This window comes from Chrysochloris asiatica, unplaced genomic scaffold, assembly GCF_000296735.1.
Source record: "Chrysochloris asiatica unplaced genomic scaffold, ChrAsi1.0 scaffold00037, whole genome shotgun sequence".
Classification (NCBI taxonomy): Eukaryota; Metazoa; Chordata; class Mammalia; order Afrosoricida; family Chrysochloridae; genus Chrysochloris; species Chrysochloris asiatica.
The window spans coordinates 8,289,838-8,309,573 of NW_006408555.1; the positions used below are offsets into that span (position 1 = coordinate 8,289,838).

The 19,736-nt window shown below is 41.5% G+C and overlaps 1 protein-coding gene across 1 annotated transcript in view; it reads left to right on the top strand.

The window, feature by feature from the left end:
• The first annotated feature begins 7,967 nt into the window (after window positions 1-7,967).
• The window catches only part of LOC102838805 (chromosome unknown open reading frame, human C16orf46), a 16,005-nt gene continuing 4,236 nt past the window's right edge, over window positions 7,968-19,736 (top strand). Inside the window, exon 1 of the mRNA XM_006860299.1 lies at window positions 7,968-8,171. Coding sequence (XP_006860361.1) covers window positions 7,968-8,171 — 204 coding nt within the window. The remainder of the gene's footprint in view (window positions 8,172-19,736) is intronic.

Below are 19,736 nucleotides of genomic sequence, written 5' to 3' on the forward strand. Positions count from 1 at the left end.
TTAGTTTTTTATTGCAATTAGCTTGGTATATTTTTTTCCCTCCTTTGACTTTTAATCTGTTTTTGTCTGTGTGTGAGATGTGTCTCTTACAGACAGCATATTGAAGGATCTTGTTTTCTTATCCATTCTGCCACTCTCCGTCTATCAACAGGTGCATTTAAAATCCATTTACATTCAATGTAATTGTCGATGTTGTTGTTGTTATGTGCTATGGAGTCAGTTCTGACTCATAGCGACCCTGTCCAGGATTTCTAAGGCTGTAAATCTTTAAGGGAGCAGAAAGCCTTATCTTTCTCCCACGGAAGAGCTGGTAGTTTCGAACTGCTGACCCTGTGGTTTGCAGCCTGATTCATAACCACTACGCTACCAGAGCTCCTTGTAATTGTCAATAGATATGGATTAATTGCTGCTATTATGTTTGTTGAGTTCATGCTTTTTGTGTTCTTTTTTGTGAGTTTCCTCATAGTTTTAATGTTTCCATGTTCTTGGATTTTCATTTTCTTTGCATGTTGTGAAGTCTTAATTTTCTTAGAGTTTGCTTGATAGTCCATTAACTTTTCTCTTCATTTAGTGCACTGTATTTTATCTTGTAATATACCTGACTTTCTCACCATCTGAATCTCTGTTCTTATGTGTTTACTTTCTTTAACATTGTCATTGTTTTGATCATTGACTGACCTCCCAGATTCTCTGAGTTTGTTCTTAGAGTTTTGTTATTTTCTTGACCCTTCATTCTGTTGATTTAATTCTGGGAGGTGCTGCCATGTATGTCAGTCTCTGGTTGTTGTCTGTTGTTGGTTCTCAGTCCACAGAACTCCCTTTAGGATGTTTTGTAGCACAGGGTTGGCTTTGACAAAGTCCTTTAACTTCTGTTTATCTTGGAATATTTTGATTACACTGTTGTATTTGATTGATATCTTTGCTGGATAAAGGATTCTTGGTTGGCAATTTTTTTCTTTCAGGGTTTTATGCATATCTCCTTGCTTTTATATATATGCCTTCTTGCTTGCATGGTTTCTGCTGAGCAATCTAAGCTTAATCTGACTTGCTTTCCTTTGTTTGTTACACTTCTGTTTTCCCTAGCTACTTTCAGGAGTATCTCCTTATCTTTGATTTTGGAGAGCTTGATTATGATATGTCTCGGTGATTTTCTTTTGGGTTCTATACTTCCTGGGGTTTGTTGATCTTCTTGAATGTTTATCTTTTCACTTTTCATGATGTTAGAGAAGTTTTCTTCCAGCAGTTCTTCAACTATTTCCTCGGTGGACTTGTGTGATTCTTCTTGTTCAGGAATGCCAGTAATTCTTAAGTTATTCTTCTTCATGTTGTCTAACATGAATCTTAGACCTTCTTCAGATTTTTTAATCCTTTTTTCTGTTTGCTCTTCTATCTTAGTGTTATTGAGAGATTTCTCTCCCAGCTTACTGATTCTGGCTTCCATCTCTTCAATTCTACTCATTTGCCCTTTCAGAGTATTATTGTCTGTTTCTGATACTCTATTATTGATCATTTGGACCTCTTTCTGTAGGTTTTGAATTGTTTCCAATGCTGTATCTATCTTATGTGATTGTTCCTGTAGTGCTTTCCCAACTTCTTCCTTATTTCCTCAACTCCATTTTAAAGTGTTTTAAAACATTTTGTAATCATTTTTCTGAATTCCTTCTGAGGCATTTTCAAGGCTGCCCTCCTTCCAGAATGGAGTCCATGTCTATCTCTAAGTTATTTATCTCAGACATTTTTATCTTGTTTCTGGATATGTGCTTATATGGTCATCTGCTTTTGCTTCTTGGACATGTTTAGTATTTATCTGTGGCCTTAATACATAATTATGTGTTTTGGTATTTTTTATGCTTTCTGATTGCTTCCAGGTAGATGTGATCAGGATGTGGGCTTCCCTTTTCACTCTTCTTATTGCTTAACTCAGAGTAACTTTCACAGCTGTTGTCTGTCTCCGTGGTATATGGCAGTTGGTATTGCTTCTTGCCTGGATTTTGGTGTTTTATAGAGTGTGATTATAGCTTGACTAAGTGGCAACAGTTGCTGAGTCTTCTTGGGTAATATAGGGAAAGAAAGAATCCCTCAAAGGTAGAAGGGGGAGCATAAAACCACAACAAGAACAAAACAGTAAAAAAAACAACAACCGCAGAACAAAACTAGACTGAATACTACAGTCTATAATCACAGAAAAGGGAGAAGAGAAAAAAAAAATTTTTTTTTTTTAAATGTTTGTAGCCTATTATGAATAAGGAGCTCTGGTAACATAGTGGTTACAAATCGAGCTGTGAACCTCAGGGTCAGCAATTCGAAACTACCAGCTGTTCCATGGGAGAAAGATGAGGCGTTCTGCTCCCGTAAAGATTTACAGCCTCAGAAACCCTGTACAGGGTTGCTATGAGTCAGAATCGACTCCACGGCACTTAACAACAACAATATGAGTATTCTTTAATGTCCTCTCTTCAGCTTCTTGCTTTCAAAGCTGCCTGAGAGAGAGATTTTAAGATGCCACTGTTGGTTGTTATGCTATACCTCAGGCTTTAATTTCATTTTCTGCCTGTTTTGTTTTTAAACTCTATTTCCCTGTCTACAACCTTGTCCTGGCCTTTCCCGTGTTTTCTAGTTGCTTTTACAAATGCAGTTCCATTGGCAGCCTGTTTATTGCGATCTGTGTGCTTTCTTGATGTGATTTTCTTGGAAAACAGTAGTGTGGACTTTAATGCGTACTTTGTATAAATGATTTTCAATTCTATTCAGATTACAAAACTCACTGGGTGTAACTTAACTTAAACTCTTGTTAATTAGGCATAGTGTTACTACCAGAACATTTGAGTATTGCGTATGTACAAATTTCCACATTCCAGCATAAAAGTAAAACTGCATGCAATTACTCAGAATTACATGTGCACCGGTTTTGTTGATCTTTGTGTGATATGCATCTCTACTTGTCACCTGAGACGTACGCTGAAAGACAAGAATGGGCACTAAAACTTTAAGGTGTGTTTATAGGAGGAAATTTTTAAATTAAGCCTGGCACTCACGAGAATGCACTGGACCGAAAGATCAATTTGAACCACAAGGTCGGCGGTTCAAACTCAAACAGCTACTCCTCAGAAACCCTATATAGGGTCACTATGAGTTGGAACAGATTCAACAGCACTTAACAACAAGAAGCCAGTAATAGGATTTTTTTTTTTTTCTTTTTAGGAAAAGAACATCAATAATTCTATTTTAGTAGCCCAGCTTAAAGAAGACCGGTGGTCTAAACAAGCCCGTAGAGATCTGGTGTGCAGTATTGACCATTTGACTAGTAATACAGTTCTTAGTAAGGAGCTCTGGTAGTGTAGTGGTTCCAAGTCGGGCTGCTAAACTCAAAGTCAGCTAGTTTGAAACTACCAGTGGTTCCACAGGAGAAAGATGAGGCTTTCTGCTCCCGTAAAGATTTACAGCCTCGGAAGCAGTATAGAGACAAAATAGTACCTGAACTAGTGCGGGGGTAGGAAGGAGGAAAGCCAGCCTTGCATATTCTGCCCTTTTAGGAACTATCCATACAGGATCAAAGTGATAGCAGCAACATGGAGATTAGAAAGGAACCTTCAACTGTGCACCTGTCAGAGAGGAACAACTTAGGAAGGGAGGGTAAGAGTGCGTGCCCAACGAAGGTCAGCACTGTCACTGAATTGTGCATGGAGAGATGGTTGAATTGGAGAAAGCAAAACAAAACCCGAGACCCAGGCTGCGCCTTTGTTATGCACCATCAAGTTGGTGCCAACGCATAGCAACCCTGTATAGTGTTTCCTAGGCTGCACATCTTTATGGGAGCAGAAAGCCTCATTGTTCTCCTGTAAATCCTGATGGATTTGAGCTGCCAACCCTGCAGCCCAGCACATAACCCACTAGGCCACCAGTGCTGTGCCCTATACAGAATCTCTTTATAGGTCAGGGTCCAAGCAATGTATTTTTAATAAAGTTCCCCTGTGGATTCCAAGGTGCAGCCAAGTTTGAGAGCCAGGAAAGTTGGGCACTTCACCATGTAAAATGGGCTCTTGGTGAGTCTCAGTCAGTGGAGGTAGTTGAAATGGAAGTTAATTCAAGCAGAGCATTTTTCTTATTGATTGGAACATCCTCACTGTACCTAGTCTGTCGTTGTTAAGTGCCGTCAAGTTGGTTTTGACTCATCATGACCCTGTGTAGGGTTTCTGAAGCCTAGCTGGTGAGTTTGAATTGCGGTAATCTCATGGTGCTGTAGCTAATGAATCAGACTGCAAAGTTGTTTGAACGGCAAGCTCGGTGGTTCAAGCTCATCAGGTACTCCTTGGAAACCCTATACAGGGTCGCAATGGGTCAGAATCGACTCGACGGCACTTAACAACAACAAATCTCTCATAACAGTACCTACTTCTTTGCTATCTAAATTTCAAGCTCAGGCAGATTTGAACTGCTTACCTTGTTTACAGTCCAATGCTTACTGTACAGCGCCACACCAGAAGTCCTTTTAGCTGCATACTTGTTAATATATTGGAGTTCTATGGGACAAATGCGTTTGTAATTCAGAGACAGTGTGCTGTTTTGGCTTGGGCAAAATCTGAAGTTGTCTTTGCTGCCTCAGAGTGGCCCCGGTTTATGGTGACCCTCACACAATGAAACACCTTGCTACCCAACCTTGGGCCACTTCCCAGTGAGAGGTGAATTGGACCACATTGGTCTGTAGGGTTTTCGTTGTCTTTTTTGGGGAAGGAGATAGTCCTAGGCCTTTCTTTTGAGTCTGGAAGCTCCAATGAAACCAGTTTAGTATCTTAGCAGCACACAGGTTGTTCATCAAGTGCACTGACTGGGAATTGAACTGGGACCTCCAGTTCAGCTGTCATTGAACCACAACTGCCTCTTAAAGTCTGAAGTGAAATTTCAAAATATCAAAGAGTTAGACCAGTGTGCACGCTGTCTGGTCCTGAATTGTGCTTGTAAGCAAAGCAGAGCTTCCCATTTTCCATCACTTGTATTATCTTTTTTGCCTTTCAGATTTTATTCATTGCCTTTGGTGTTTGAAGATGTTTGAACCTTCCTTAGGTAAATGGGACTTTTTCTTCATTACCATCAAAATGCCACTTTAAGACTGTTCTAAAAGCCAAGATGGTAATTAAGCAGCTAAGAAGTACTGATGTTTGCCCCAGCAGAAAATGAAAGCAGTGAGTTTCCTGCAGGGGCCACTTTTCATTGACAGAAAGCAAACTCTGCACCCAAGTGGCCATCAGCTGCTGTCTCATCCTGAGCCAGGAATCCCAAAGGAAGGACACTAGCCAGGCAGCACTAAATGGGGGACCCTTGGGACTTGAGCTTGAGAATGAATCTCCCCACCTAGGGCTTCCCCAGCAGGAGTCCCTGTCTGTGCCTTTTTTTGTAGAGTAAACAGACCCAGAGACATAAGTAACTTGCCCAAGGTTACACAGCAAGTAAATAGAGGAGACAGGATTGGAACCCTGGCTGTTTGGCACCCGAGTCTGTTCTCCTGAAAAACGATGCTATCCTGGTAGCATAGTGGTTACGAGTCGGGCTGTGAACCTTAAGGTCAGCGGTTCGAAACTACCAGTCGCTCCGTGGGAGAAAAATTAGGCTTTCTACTCCCGTAAGGATTTACACCCTCGGAAACCCTGTACAGGGTCACTATGGGTCGGAACCGACTCAAAGGCACTTAACAACAATGGAGCTCTGATAGCGTAGCAGTTACGAATCGGGCCGCTACTGTCAAGGTCGGCAGTTCGAAACTACCAGCGGTTCCGCGGGAGAAAGATGAGGCTTTCTGCTCCCATAAAGATTTGCAGCCTTGGAAACCCTGTGCAGGGTCACTATGAGTCGGAACCGACTCCACGGTACTTAACAACAACAACAATCCTGAGAGGGGTTATGAGTGTCCTGGTCCTTGGCCTGGGTTTCCAAAACCAAGCCCACATTATGTAACAGCCCTTCCCCCCCCAACATCCAGAGTATATAGTTATCTGTCAGAAGGTTGGTCCAATAGGAGCTTCGCCTCCTTTGCTGGAAGCTTTTTGCATTTTCGACCTCAACCTCAGACTGCTGGTTTTAAGTGCCATTCAGTCAGTTCTTAGCAACCCTGTGTAGGGTTTCCAACGGGTGGCTGGTGAGTTTGAACACTAACCTTATGATTCAAACTGACCTTTTGGCCGAGTGCTTATCCCATAGTGCCATACCAGGACTCCTGATAATTCAGAAATGATCCCAGACAGCCCAGAAATGACGTCAAGCTGCTCCTAGTCCTGGCATGGTGCTGACTGAATTTCTAAACACAAGGTTCTCCTAGGAAAGCCTATACAGCATGGCTGTGAGTCAGAACTGACTTGATGGCACTTCACGGCAACAGGCCTATACAGGGAGCGCGGTGGCTCAGTAGGATAAATGCTGAGGTGACTTGAGTCCAGCAGCCGCTCCTGAGGAGAAAGATGAGGCTTTCTGCTCCCGTAAAGTTTTACAACCTTGGAAATCCTATACAGGGTCACTTTGAGTTAGAACCAGCTTGACAGCGCTTAACAACAACAAGGCCTGTGCATTACTTTGTGATGAGCAGAACCAAGAGAGTGCCATTATCTTTCGGTCTCCAGAAAGTTCATTTTGATTGGGCCAGCTTAAGTTACAAGCCTACTTGTGAATCAGTATTTTTTTTTTTAAATGAATACAAAATGCACATAGCATGAAATATACCATTTTAAGGTATACATGCCAGTGTTTTTAAAGTCATATTTACTGTGTTATGAAAATCATCACCCCCGAAAGAAATCCTGTACCTCCCAATTCCGCCCTCCACCTGCTTTCAGTCACTGATCTACTGTCTGTCTCTGTGGATCTGCCTGGTATGGGCACTTTCTTACAAGTGGTATCATTCATCATTCAGTATGTGGCCTTTTGTAATGATCGCTCCCCCCCACACACACACACACACACCAGCTTGGGTTTTTCAGGGTCCGTCCATGTTGGAACATACTTCAGTACCTCCCTGCTTTTTATTGCCTGATACTGTTCTTTTGTACAGAAGTCGTTGTTGTTGTTGTTGTAAAGTGCCATCAAGTCGATTCCAACCATAGAACCCTGTAAGGGTTTCCAAGGAGCAGCTGGTGAGGTTGAACTGCCAACCTTGCAGTTCAAACGGCTTTGCAGTCTGGCGCATTAACCCACAGCGCCATACCGGGACTCCTGTTGTACAGATAACCACATTTTATTCATTCCTTCATCAGCTGATGGGCATTTGGGTCCATCACATTTTGGCTATTGTGAATAATGCTGCTGTGAACATTCATGTAAAAGTTGTTGTAAGAACTTCTGTTTTCAGTTCTTTTGGAGACATGCCTAAGAATGGGATTGCTGGGTTAGATGGTCAGTTAATGTGTGAGCTTAAGAAACTGACAAGTTATTTTTCCAAGTGGCTGTGTATCATTTTACTTTCCCATTTAGCAGTGTATGAGGATCCCAACTTCTCTACATCCTCACTAACACTTGCTGTTTCCCTTTTGTGACCCAGTACTTATTTTGGGATGGGCACATTTTGGGAAGGAGCTCTGGTAGCATAGTGGTTACGAATCGGGCTGTGAACCTTAAGGTCAGCGGTTCGAAACTACCATCCGCTCCACAGGAGAAAGATGAGTCTTTCTGCTCCCGTAAAGATTTACACCCTCGGAAACCCTGTACAGGGTCGCTATGGGTCGGAACCGACTCGACGGCACTTAACAACAACAACAGCTTATTTTGGGATGGGCACATAGGGGTGATGGTGTGGGATGAGTGTACTTACTGATTTTACTTGGACCACGTGCTCCACCAGCTTCAGTCTATTCCTGAATGTGTCTTGGAGATATTTCACCTGAGTTAATAAATTGCTTTTTAAAAAATATTAATACTAAGAGCTAATCTCTGTGTTTTGAACTGTAGGCAGAAGATGTTAGACACTTTAATAATCAATTACAGTAATGGATCTGTGTCAGAAAAATGAAACTAATTTAGCAAAGAAGACTGAGAGTCAGAACACAGAAGAAGCGGAACTGAGCTCCCCTTGTCCAGATGAAAGAAGTGAAAGGAACCATGTTTGCTGTCTTCTGAATATCAGTGACATTACACTGGAAAAAGACAAAAACGCCAATGATTTTGTCATCAGAACTGGATGGGAAGAAGCAGTGAGTATCTCCTTGTGTTAAATCTCATGAGCATGGGTGTTTTGATGCAAACCTCTTGTCAAAAATAGTTACTGTCACTGAAACAAACAGTGAGATCTTTTTTTTTTACAAAACAAAAACTGTGTATTCATTTAAATGCCCAAAGGGCACATTTTGCAAGTTAGCCACCTGTTGAAAGGCACAAAGCCTTTCCCCACCCTTAGGCCTAGCGCCCTCAGCTGCTGTCTCTCGGTTTTCCATAGTTTCTGCCACTGTCTCTGTTGCCGCTGCTTTTTTGGATAGGATCTCACGTTCCACTCATGCTCTTCCCTCTTGACGGTTCTGGTATCCTCTATTCCTGAAATGAAACAGTAACTACTCCCCTCTTTTAGTTCCACATCTTCTACAATTACAATTGTGACAATCGCGATGAATCCTGATGACACTTATAATAACTGAATCATAAACTCCTGTCACCTTCATCCCCCACCCGCTTTCACTAGGCCCATCTAGACAAGAGGAAAATTAGTCAGTGGGGATCCTACCTTATCCCCTTCATCCTGAAACGAAGCACACTCAGGAAAGCCTGTAAGCCAGCTGCTTTGTGCCTTTATAGCCCCTATTTTTGATTGCCAATGTCTATCAACCCAGTGTACTGAGGAAACAAGCTTGGTCCTTGAAATGAAGAATCCTTTCATTTCATCCATAAACAAAGGTCCAGTCTATCAAATTGTAGCAGTTGACACTTGCCCACAGTATCACAGTTCTTTTTCTTCATCTAGTTGACTTCTGGTCAGTTGGCATTCAAGCTAGGTCAAATGGGTACAGTCTGCAAGTTTGAGAGTTCTCGCACGCCTCCCCACATTTCAGAACAGCTGGCTGCTTCACTCTCAGCTCTAGGCCCCAGTGGCTAGGTCAGTGTCCATGGGCTTGGGAGTTCACACATTTCCCTAAACTTCAGACCAGCCAGCCATTTCAACAATGAGATGGTCCAATCCTGGGAACAGAGGTGAAATACTGATGGTGAAGATGATAGCATAGCAGTTCCTCCCCCGGGGCACTTGGTATTTTACAAGTATGGTGCTCAGTGTTTCACATAAGTTAGTTCATTTAACCCCACAGTAGCTCTGTAAAGGGAACCCTGGTATGGCTCTGTAGGATAAGCACTGGACTGCTGACCACAAGGTTGGTGCTTCAAACCCACCGGCTGCTCTTCAGAAACCCTGTACAGGATTGATAAGCCTCAGAACTGACAACAGCAGCAACCCCTGTGAAATAGTCATGATTAGTAACCTCACTTTTTAGATGAGGAAGTTGGGGTACCCACGAGTGAAATAATGTGCCAGCGATCACAACCAGTTGAACTCCTGGTGTGGTACTGTAGGATCAGCACTGGGCTGCAAAATATAAGGTCAGCAGTTCAAACCCACTAGCTGCTCCTTGGAAACCCTATGCAGGGTTGCTGTGATTCGGAACTGACTCGACAGCACTTAACAGTAACAATCACAGCCAGTAAGTGGATGAAGCAGGGTTTGAATCTGGGTCTTCTGGGCCTCAGAACCTGAGCTCTTTAACCTCCGAGCTCAGAAAGGCCCGAGATTTCTATGCTAGTGGCTCTACTCAGAACCTTTATGAATATCCTTAAAATCGTCTTGGAGTCAGTGGTAGAATCCACATTCTAGAACTGAGGGGAATCTTGGTCTAGTCCAGTGGTTCCCAAGTGACATTTGGCAATGTCTGAAGCTATTTTTGGTTGTCACAGTGAAGGAGTTGCTCCTAGCATCTGATGAAAGAAAATTATGTGTGTTTGTGTGTGTGTGTGTGTGTGTGTGTGTGTGTGTGTATTAGATTGTATCCAAGGTGTCAGTGAGGCTTTTGGGGGAAAGAACCAGATTCAGATCCAGATCTGCCACTTACCAGTAGCTGAGGAGCACATTGGTTCTGAAGGATAAGCACAAGTTTGGCAGTTCATCAGCCATTCCATGGAAGAAACTTGAGGCTTTCTGTTCCCACAAGGATTCAGAGCCTCTGAAACCCTACTCAGAGTCTCTATGAGTTGGAACCGATTCCACAGCACTTAAGCACATTCTGGGGAGAGAGTTCATTTCCCTTAGTTTCTTCATCTGCAAGTTAGTTAGAGATGGACTGTACCTGCCCATGACGTGCAGTGAGAAGGACACAGTTTCTGATTTCCTGCCAACCACTCATTAGACTTTGTCAAATGTTTCTTGTTAACACTTAAGAATAATGAAAAGAAAAAAAAAAAAAGATCTGTGACGAGAAACTGAACATTTTAAATAAATACAGCATCTGCAAAGCCAGGACATGTATGAGGTGCCGAGGTGATTTGTGCACATGCAGAGACAGATGCTTTCTTGATTGAAAGAATTTCTTTTTTTCACCATGGACTTTTTGCATGAATTCTTCCAGACCTGATTTTTTTTTTTTTTAACTTTTTTATTATGAAATGAGTGAAGGTTTACAGAACAGATTATCCAGTTCCAGATTCTTCCATTATACACTTCGTATGATTGCAGCGATTGCAGTCCACTCCCGACACCATCAGTTAACAGTATTTACCCCGTCACTTCAAGTTTCGCCTCCCCTGTCCCCCTCTCCCAGCTTGTAGCCTTCATGGAACGTCTCATTTAGCAAGAAAATGTCATCTTAACTGTTTGCAACAGTGGTGTCGTGCCGTATTTGTCCTCCAGTTTCATTCACCATGATGTCTTCCAGGTTCATCCATATTGTAAGTTGTTCTACAGATCTTCTTTATTCTTCAGCGTTGCATAATATTCTGCTGTGTCTACGTACCAAAGTTTGTTTAACCATTCTTCTGTTGATGGGCACTTAGACTGTCTCCATCTTTTTGCAGTTGTTAATAATGCTGCAGTGAACGTGAGTGGATTTATACCTATTCATGTAACAGCTGTTATTTCTTGATTTATGCCAAGTAGAGGGATTGCTGGGTCATGTGGTATTTCTGTTTCCAACTTTTTGAGACAGCACCGTACCATTTTCTGCAGTGGTTGCACCATTTACAATTTCCCCCGCTGTGTAAGGAGGGTTGCAGTCCCTCACCAGCATTTATTGTTTTCTGGGTTTTTTTTTTTAACATTGCTGTTAATGCTGGAGTAAGATGCTGTCTCCTGGCATGGTGCTGTTGGTTAAGCACTGGACCCACAAGGTCACTTTGAACTTCAAGGTACGTGGTTCAGACTCATCAGTCACCCTTCGGAAGCTCTATATAGTCTGCTATGAGTCAGAACCAACTCGATGGTAATTAACAATAACAAAGATGGTATCTCATTGTTTTCATTTGCTTCCGTCAGCAGTTTGTTATGCCCAGAATTCAGGGTCCCCAAAGACCACCAAGGATCCGACACCGATGCAAGTGCACAAGGGTTGTTTATTCAAGCTCATGCTTGGACTCCACCTGCATCCGATGCAGCGGATCAGGGATAGAGCCCCGAACCCTCTGCGGGGTTTTTATAGAGTTTTCAGACAAGCTCGGGTTTCTCAGCTTTACAATTTTTGGATTGGTTAACAATTGGCAAACTATGAGATGTTACAGTTTAATTGGTCAGGACTGATGATCTTTGTTCTTAGGCTAGGGCAAAGGAAAACATCTGGCATCTGGCCTTGAGCTGCCTGGCTATTTATACATATATCATTTTCTTGGAGCTAGAGGACGCGCTAAAGCTTTTATACAAAATGGATTATTCTCTCTTTGGTTCTACAAGTTCAAAGTCACCAGGTGCTCCTTGGAAACTGTATCCAGGGTCACTATAAGTGTAAATCAGAACCAACTCTATGGCACTTAACAACAACAATGACTGATGATCATGAACGTTGCTTCGTATGTTTGTTCATGTGTGTTCATGTCTTCTGCCCATTTTAAAAATGGGATTATTTGTCTTCTTCTTGAAGTGTTGTATAAATTTTAGAGAGTAATCCTTTGTTTGATAAGTCATTGCCAAAACCTTTTTCTCAATTTGTGGGTTCTCTTTTTATTCTTCTGGTGAAATCCTTTGATGCCCTTAAGTGTCTAATTTTTAGGAGGCCCCAGTCATCTATTTTGTCTTCTGTTTGTGTGTTTCTAGTTATGTTTCATAGTGCATTTATGCCATGTAACCGAGCCCCTAAGTTTGTCCCTATGTTTTCATTGATGATCTGTTCAGTTCTAGGTTTTACATTTGGTCTTTAACCCACAGTGAGTTCATTTTTGTGTATGGTGTGAGATATGGGAACTGTTTCCTTTTTCTGCAAATGGATTTCCAATTTTGCCAGCACCATTTGTTGAAGAAACTATCTCTTCCCCCATTTAAAGCATTTTGGCCCATTATTGAAGATCAACTGACTATAGGTAGATGGATTTGCTTCTGGGTTCTTAATTCTATTCTATTGATCTCTGTGCCTTTCGTCGTACCAGTACACAGCACTGTGGCTATGTAGGAGGATTTGAGTTCAGGAAGTAAGAGGCCTCCTACTTTGTTCTTTTTTAATAATGTTTTGTTTGTCTGGGGTCTCTTTCCATATAAAGTTAGTTATTAGTTTTTCCATCTCTATGATGTTTGAATTTTGATTGCAATAGCATTGTATCTATAGATTGCTTTGGATAGTGTTAACATTTTCATAGTGTTAAGTCTTCCTATCAGTGAGCAAGGTATATCTCCCCATTTCTACAGGTCTTTTTTGTTTTTTTTCTAATAGCATTTTATAACTTTCTTTGTATGGATCTTTTGTTTCTCTGATTAGATTTCTTTCCAAGTATTTAATCTTTTAGGCAGCTCTTTAAATGGTATTGTTTTCCTGATTGCCCTTTCAGAGCTCTCTTTGTTAGTATAAAGGAAGCCAACAAGTTTTGTATGTTATCTTATACCCTGCCACATTGTTGAATCTGTCACTGGGTTCCAATAATTTTCTTTGGGTTTCTCTAAATACAGGATTATACTGTCTGCAAACAGAGTTTTACTTCTTTGCCAATTTTGGTGCTTTTAATCTCCCTTTCTTGCTTTATAGCTCTGGCTAAGACTTCCAGCACAATATTGAATAGGAGCTGTGATACATGGCATCCTTGTCTGGTTCCTGTTTGCAAGGGGAATGACTTCAGTTTCTCACAGTTGAAAGAAAGTGATGTTGGCTGCTGATTTTGTATATATGTCTTTAATTATGTTGAGGAATTTCCCTATTCTTCCTGTTTTGTTGACTGTGTTTATCAGGAATGAGTATGTCAAATGCCTTTTCTGCGTCAACTGATATGATTGTGCTATTTTTTTTCCCTTTGTTTTATTGATGTTGTAGATTTTGTGTTTGTTTTTGTAATATTGAAATATCTCTGCATACCTAGTATGAATCCTACTTGGTCATGATGTATATATATATTTGAATTCTATTTGTTTGGATTTTCTTGAGAATTTTTGCATCCATGTTCATAAGGGATACTGGTTTTTCATTTTGTTTCTTAGTGATGTCGTTGGCTGGTTTTGGCGTAAGAGTTATGCTTGCTTCATGAAATGAATTCAGGAGTTTTCCATAATTTTCTATATTCTGGAAGTTTGAATAAAACTGGTGTCAACTCTTCTCTGAATGTTAAGTTTTCTACTTCAGCTTGTGTGAATAAGGTAGGCTGTGTGTTTTTCTAGAAATTTGTCCATTTCTTCTAGATTTTCAAATTAAAGTATTACTGCCCTTTTATTTCCATTGTTTTTGTTGTCATTTCATTTCTTATTTGTATCATTTGTATTTTGCTAGATTTGCCAATGATTTGTCGATTTTATTAATCCCTTCAAAGAACCAACGTCTTGTTTAGTCTTTCTATTTAAAAAAAAAAAATTGATTCATTTATTTCTGCTGTAATCTTTATTATTTCTTTCCTTCTGGAGCCAGTAAGCTTACTTTGGTGCTGTTTTTCTAATTGTTGGAGGTGTTTGGTTAAGGTGTTGATCTTGGTTCTTTCTTCTTTATAGATGCATACATTATTGCTATAAATTGCCCTCTGAGCACTGCTTTTGCTGTGTCCCTAAGGTTTTGGTAAAAATTGTGCTTTGCTTCTCATTTGACTCAAGGAATTTGATTATTTCATGTTATATTTAATCTATTACCCAGTATTTTTTAGGCAGGATGTTATTCAGTTTACATGTATTTGATTTTTTTCCCTTGATCTTTCTGTTGTCGATTTCTAATTTTATAGCACTGTGATCAGAAAAGATGCTTTGTAGTATTTTAATGTTTAAAATTTGTTGAGATCCATAGCCTTTGTGGTCTAACATATGGTCTATCCATGTGCAGTGGAAAAGAATGTATATTTTGCCGTTGTTGGGTTGAGTGCTGTGTATATGATTATGAGATCAAGTTGATTGATTGTGTTGTTTAGTTCTTCTGTGCTTTTGTTGAGTTTCTTTCTAGTTGTTCTGTCCTTCATCAAGAGTGGTGTATTAAAATCTTATTGTAGCGTTGTCTGTTTCTTTCTTCAGTTCTATTAGAGTTTAATTTATGTATTTTGAGGTTCTCCAGTTGGAGGTATTATTATTGTTGCCAGGTGCTGTTGAGTTAGTACCAACTCATAGCGACATTATGCACAACAGAACGAAAACACTGCCCTTTCCTGTCCCAGCCTCAATAGTCATTGCTATGCTTGAACTCATTGCTGCTGCCCCTGTGCCAATCCTCCTTTTCTCTGACCCTCAACTTTACCAAGTATGATGTTCTTCTTCAGTGGTCCCACTTAATAATATGTCCAAAGGATGAAAGATGACGTCTTGCCTTCCTGGCTTCTAAGGAGCATTCTGGCTGGCTGTACTTCTTTCTTCTAATACAGATCTGTTTGTTCTTTTGGCACCCCATGGTACTTTTAATATTATACTCTTAACACCATAACTCAAATGCATCAATTAATTCTTCTGTGGTCTTCCTTATTCACTTTCCAACTTTCACATGTATATGAGGTTATTAAAAATACCATGGCTTGGGTCAAACACTCTTCTTCAGTCTTCAAACTGACATCTTTGCTCTTGAACACTTTAAAGAGGTCTCGTGCAGCAGATTTGCCAAATGCAATATGTTGTTTAATTTCTTGACTGCTGCTTCCATGAGTATTAATGGTTGATCCTGTTGCTCAATTAATTGACTCTTAATCATGATATTGTTTTTAAGTGCTGTCAAGTCGGTTCCAACTCATAGTGACCCTGTATAGGATTTCAGAGGAGCAGCTGGTGGGTTTGAACTGCTAAATCTTGTGGTCCAGTGCATTATCCTGAGCTTCACATCAGGATATAATCATAATATAATGTCCTCCTTTGTCTCTTATGCTTTTTTGCCTTAACGTGTATTTTATCAGGGATAAAAATAGCAACTTCTGCTCATTTTAAGTTGCCATTCTGCTAAGAAATCAGAACTTAGTGTTATAGGTTCTCCTTTATAGGGAACTCTTCCTTTTTCCCAAGCTGCTTTCAGGATTCTCTGGTTTTGGAAAGGTAGATTATCATATGTCTTGGTGATTTTTTGGGGGGATTCTATCCTGTTTGGGGTTCATTCAGCTTTTTGTATGTTTATCTTCTCATCTTTCATGATGTTAGGGAATTTTTCTTCCAACAATTCTTCAACAGTTTTCTCTGTACTTTTTATTGTCTTTTCCTATTCTCAAATTTCACTCATCTGTAAATTATTACTCTTCAGGGTGTCCCATATAACTCTTAGGCTTTCTTTGGATTTTTCACTTCTTTTTTCTTAAGTGTTCTTCTAGCATCCAAGTATTGAGAGATTTGTCTTCAAGCTCACTAGTTCAGGCTTCCATTGAATCAAATCTGCTCCTTTGCCCTTCCAATGTATTGTCCATTTCTGAAATCTTAGTATTAATCTCCTGGATTTCTAATTTGCAGGTTTCATATTGGTTCAGAATTTGCATTTATTTTGTCTGTGTGTTAGTGTTTTCCTGAATTCTGCTTAAGTTTTTTCTGTGTTCTTACGTTTCTCAGTCTTTCAGTCAATCTTATGTTGGTACCTAAATATCATTCTTTTCAATATTTTTTTCAGTTTGTTCCATTACATTTTCTTCCTCATAAACAGTTTTTAGATCTCTACCTTGGTCATTAGTTTATACCATTCTCTCTTGTTTCTTCATGTGAGCTAGACTTTTCTGTTATCTCTGGGACATTGTGATGTTTTCATATTTGGGACATTGATGATTCTTTGTTGATGTGATTTTTGACACTCCCCAATCGTCTCCTGTGGATGTAGGTAGAGAATGGAGGCATGTGATCTTTTGTCTATTGAACAGTCATGCACCTCAGTTTCAGGTGGGTTTGGCTGGTGTTGGCTGCTGTCTGTCGTTCATCAGGTGGTGTAGGAGCTGGTATTGGCTCTTGCTCAGCAGGTGGAGCTGCAGAGGGTATGGTGTGGCTGGGCTGTGTGGGCATGGTGACTGTCTCCTATTGTGTCCAAAAGAAGAGAAATCCTTTTTCCCCCAGGGACCTGAAAAAAAGAATATAATAACTATAAAGAGAAAAGAAGGACAGGAAAATGGAGCTCTAGAAGAGAAAATAAAGCGAAGAAATAAAAATAACCCTTAGAAAAACCAGGGAGAGGGAAGATGAAAGGAGAAAGAGAGTAGTAGAGAAAGAACAAAAGGGGGGAAAAGAAGAAAAGAGGAAATGAGAGAGAATAAAAGGAGGAAAAACAAAAGTAGAGATAGAAAAGATAAAATTCAAGCGTATGAAAAGAGATCAAGGAGGAGGACAGAGTCAATAAACAAAAACAATGAAATGACAAAAGGAAAAACCAAATCCCAAAACAGAAACAAAAAAACCTCAGCTTTTGGAACCGAAGAAGAGAAAATTCTGGGGGGCTCCTGCAAACCAATGGTTTCTCGAGGTGGGTGTGGGAGGGCTGTAGCAGCAGAGTTCCTGGCCCTAGATGGAGTTCCTGTTGGCCTCTATGTTATCTGTGGTAAAGGCACTCAACCCAGAAGAAGTGTGTGGAGGTCTTTGATGGAGTTATTTTCAGTGACTCTTAGGATCACAGGGCAGCTGGGGGCAGGGTGACTGGTTAAATTCTGGTCTGCTGGCTCTGTGGGTTCTGTGGGTCCTAAGCTGAGTCTACCTGAATCCAGGCACTAAAGTGGCCTAGCCAGCCCGCGCCTCACACTGGTGTGGCTCCCAATCATGACTACGAACTCCTGGAGAGCAGGCGACTATGTTGGGTGTAGGTAGGTATGAGTATGAGCTGGCCACACCTCTGGTCACCAGGAAAGTGTGGGAACAGAGAAGGAATTGTCCCTTTCCAGTCGCCTTTGTGACTTTGCTCTGCCAGGCCACCTTCTGTTTCCAAAGCTGCTCACAAGGTTCAAGATGATCATGCCACATCTGGTTGGCTGTTCATCAGTCAGTGTCCCTTTCTTGCTGTCGCTACTCCTCCCAGCAAGCACTAAATCAAATCCACTTCTCTCACCTTTCTTTTGAAGTTCAAGGTCCAGGATTTTAATTTCTTTCTGTTTTATTTGGCCACGTGTATTTCTGTTATAGAAGGTCCGTGTAGTGCATGTGCTTGTGCCCCTATCTTACCATATGTCCTATAGACTGTGCCCCCTTGCCCCCCGCTCCCTACTGTCATCCTGTTTCGTCCACAAGCATCCTGCATGCTGGTGTTACATTGGTTATAATGAGGGGTCCAGTATTGACCCATTATGTACTGGACGGTTTAGTCTAATTTACATACTGTACATAGGTTCTCTCTTTGTGTTATAAAGTACAGCGTTTGGCAGCTGTTTAATGTCATGTGTCTACTATTACAGTATTATGCAGAATAGTTTCACTGCCCTAAAAATGTGCTGAGCAGCCTCGTCTTTTTGAGCCTCAGTTTCCTCCTCTGTTGATTCAGTGTTGGGACACTTAAACTCATAACACCAACAGCAGGACTTTGAAATGATTCATCTCAGTTCAGTCATGGCTGATGGAGCAAAAGTGAAACAGACTCAAGTTTGTAAAATGCGGGTATATTGGGAGAGTATTCAGTACAGGAAACATGGGTCAGTGATATGCTCGAAATTTAAACTCTTGTCTTAGAAAACAAGGGTAATGTGCATATTGCATAGCAACCAAATCTCATGATCTGGACCGCTAGAAACAATGGTGCCCTGTTTAAAGATGGCCACCTACCATGCTGCTCCGAATGTGCGCCCTGATATACAGTCCTGGCTTTAATGCAGTCTCCTGCATCAGGTTCACTGCGCCCTTCTCAGTCTCCTTCTCTAGGTCTTTGACTCATCATTTTTCCCATTCCAGTACACCCACATTTTACAAATTTAGGTCTGTTCTGATTTCACTGTACCAGCCACGATGGAACCCATTTGAATTAGTTTGAAGCCCTGAGGAACAGTACCATTGTTGTTGTTAAGTGCCGTTGAGTCAGTTCTGACCCATGGCGATCCTCTGCAGGATTTCCAAGGAGCGGCTGGTGAGTTTGCACCACAGACCCTGTGGTTCCAACTGACCTTGCAATCCAGTGCATTATTCCACAGTGCTGCACCAGGACTCCGTGATGTTGATGAGCTCATTGAATGAATGCTAGTAGGAAACCCTGCATTGGGTTTCCAAGGCTGTGAGCCTTTCAGGAGCAGAAAGCCTCATCTTTCTAAAGTGGAACAGCTGGTAGTTTTGAACTGTTGACCATGAGATTAGCAGCCTGGCTCATAACCACTACTCTACCAGAGCTAAGATACATTTGTTAGATGTATCAGTTGAAAAGACACACTGGCCATTTAAATTTGAATATCAGATAAACAATGTAATAGTCTTAGTATAAGTAAGCCAAATGTTACCATATATCTGGCAACTCTGTTTAATGATGAGCTCTGGCCTGGGTCAGCTGTGGGACTCTGGGAGTGAGCACCTGGGGCAGGCGGGCCTTCTTGAACCCAGGATCTGTTGAGCTTTGACCCCCTCAGCAGCCCCTTTGTGCAGCAGTGTTCTGCAGCCTGCAGCGCACAGACTGGGGAGTGGTGCCAAGACAGGCAGTAGCTACAGCACTGCCTCTGAATGTATATCTGACAAAATAGCACATCCAGTGAAGGAGGTCCTCAGCTCATGGGCGGCGCAGTTTAAAGCACTCAGCTGCGACCTACGAAGTCAGCAGTGTGAGGGGCAGGGGGACAGTGTCCTTCCTAGTCATCTTCTGTAAACATTCACTGTCTTGGAAACCCTGTGGCACAGCTCTCCTCTGGTCTGTCGGGTCACTGCAAGTCACAGTCGGCTCGCTGCCAAGGGGTTCGCTTCGGTTTTAAAGAGAGTTATTAAAAATGGGGGGTGGGGAAGAACAAAGAAGATGGCGCATCGGGTGGAAGTGCAGTAAAGGAGCTCCGCCAACAACAACACAGAATGCCCGACCAAGCAGGCTCAGGGGCTGGTCCCAGCACATATAAAGGAATATTTACAAGGTTGGAAGGTGCACAGCTGCGGGAATTTGTGGCAGAAGCAAGAAATCCATTGCTTTCTAGTCCGGGACGCTCGGCTGCTCCAGGAGCCGCCATCTTGGGTGAGACCACGCGGTGGAAGGATCAGAACTGCCTCAGACGCCTGGCAGAGCCACAGA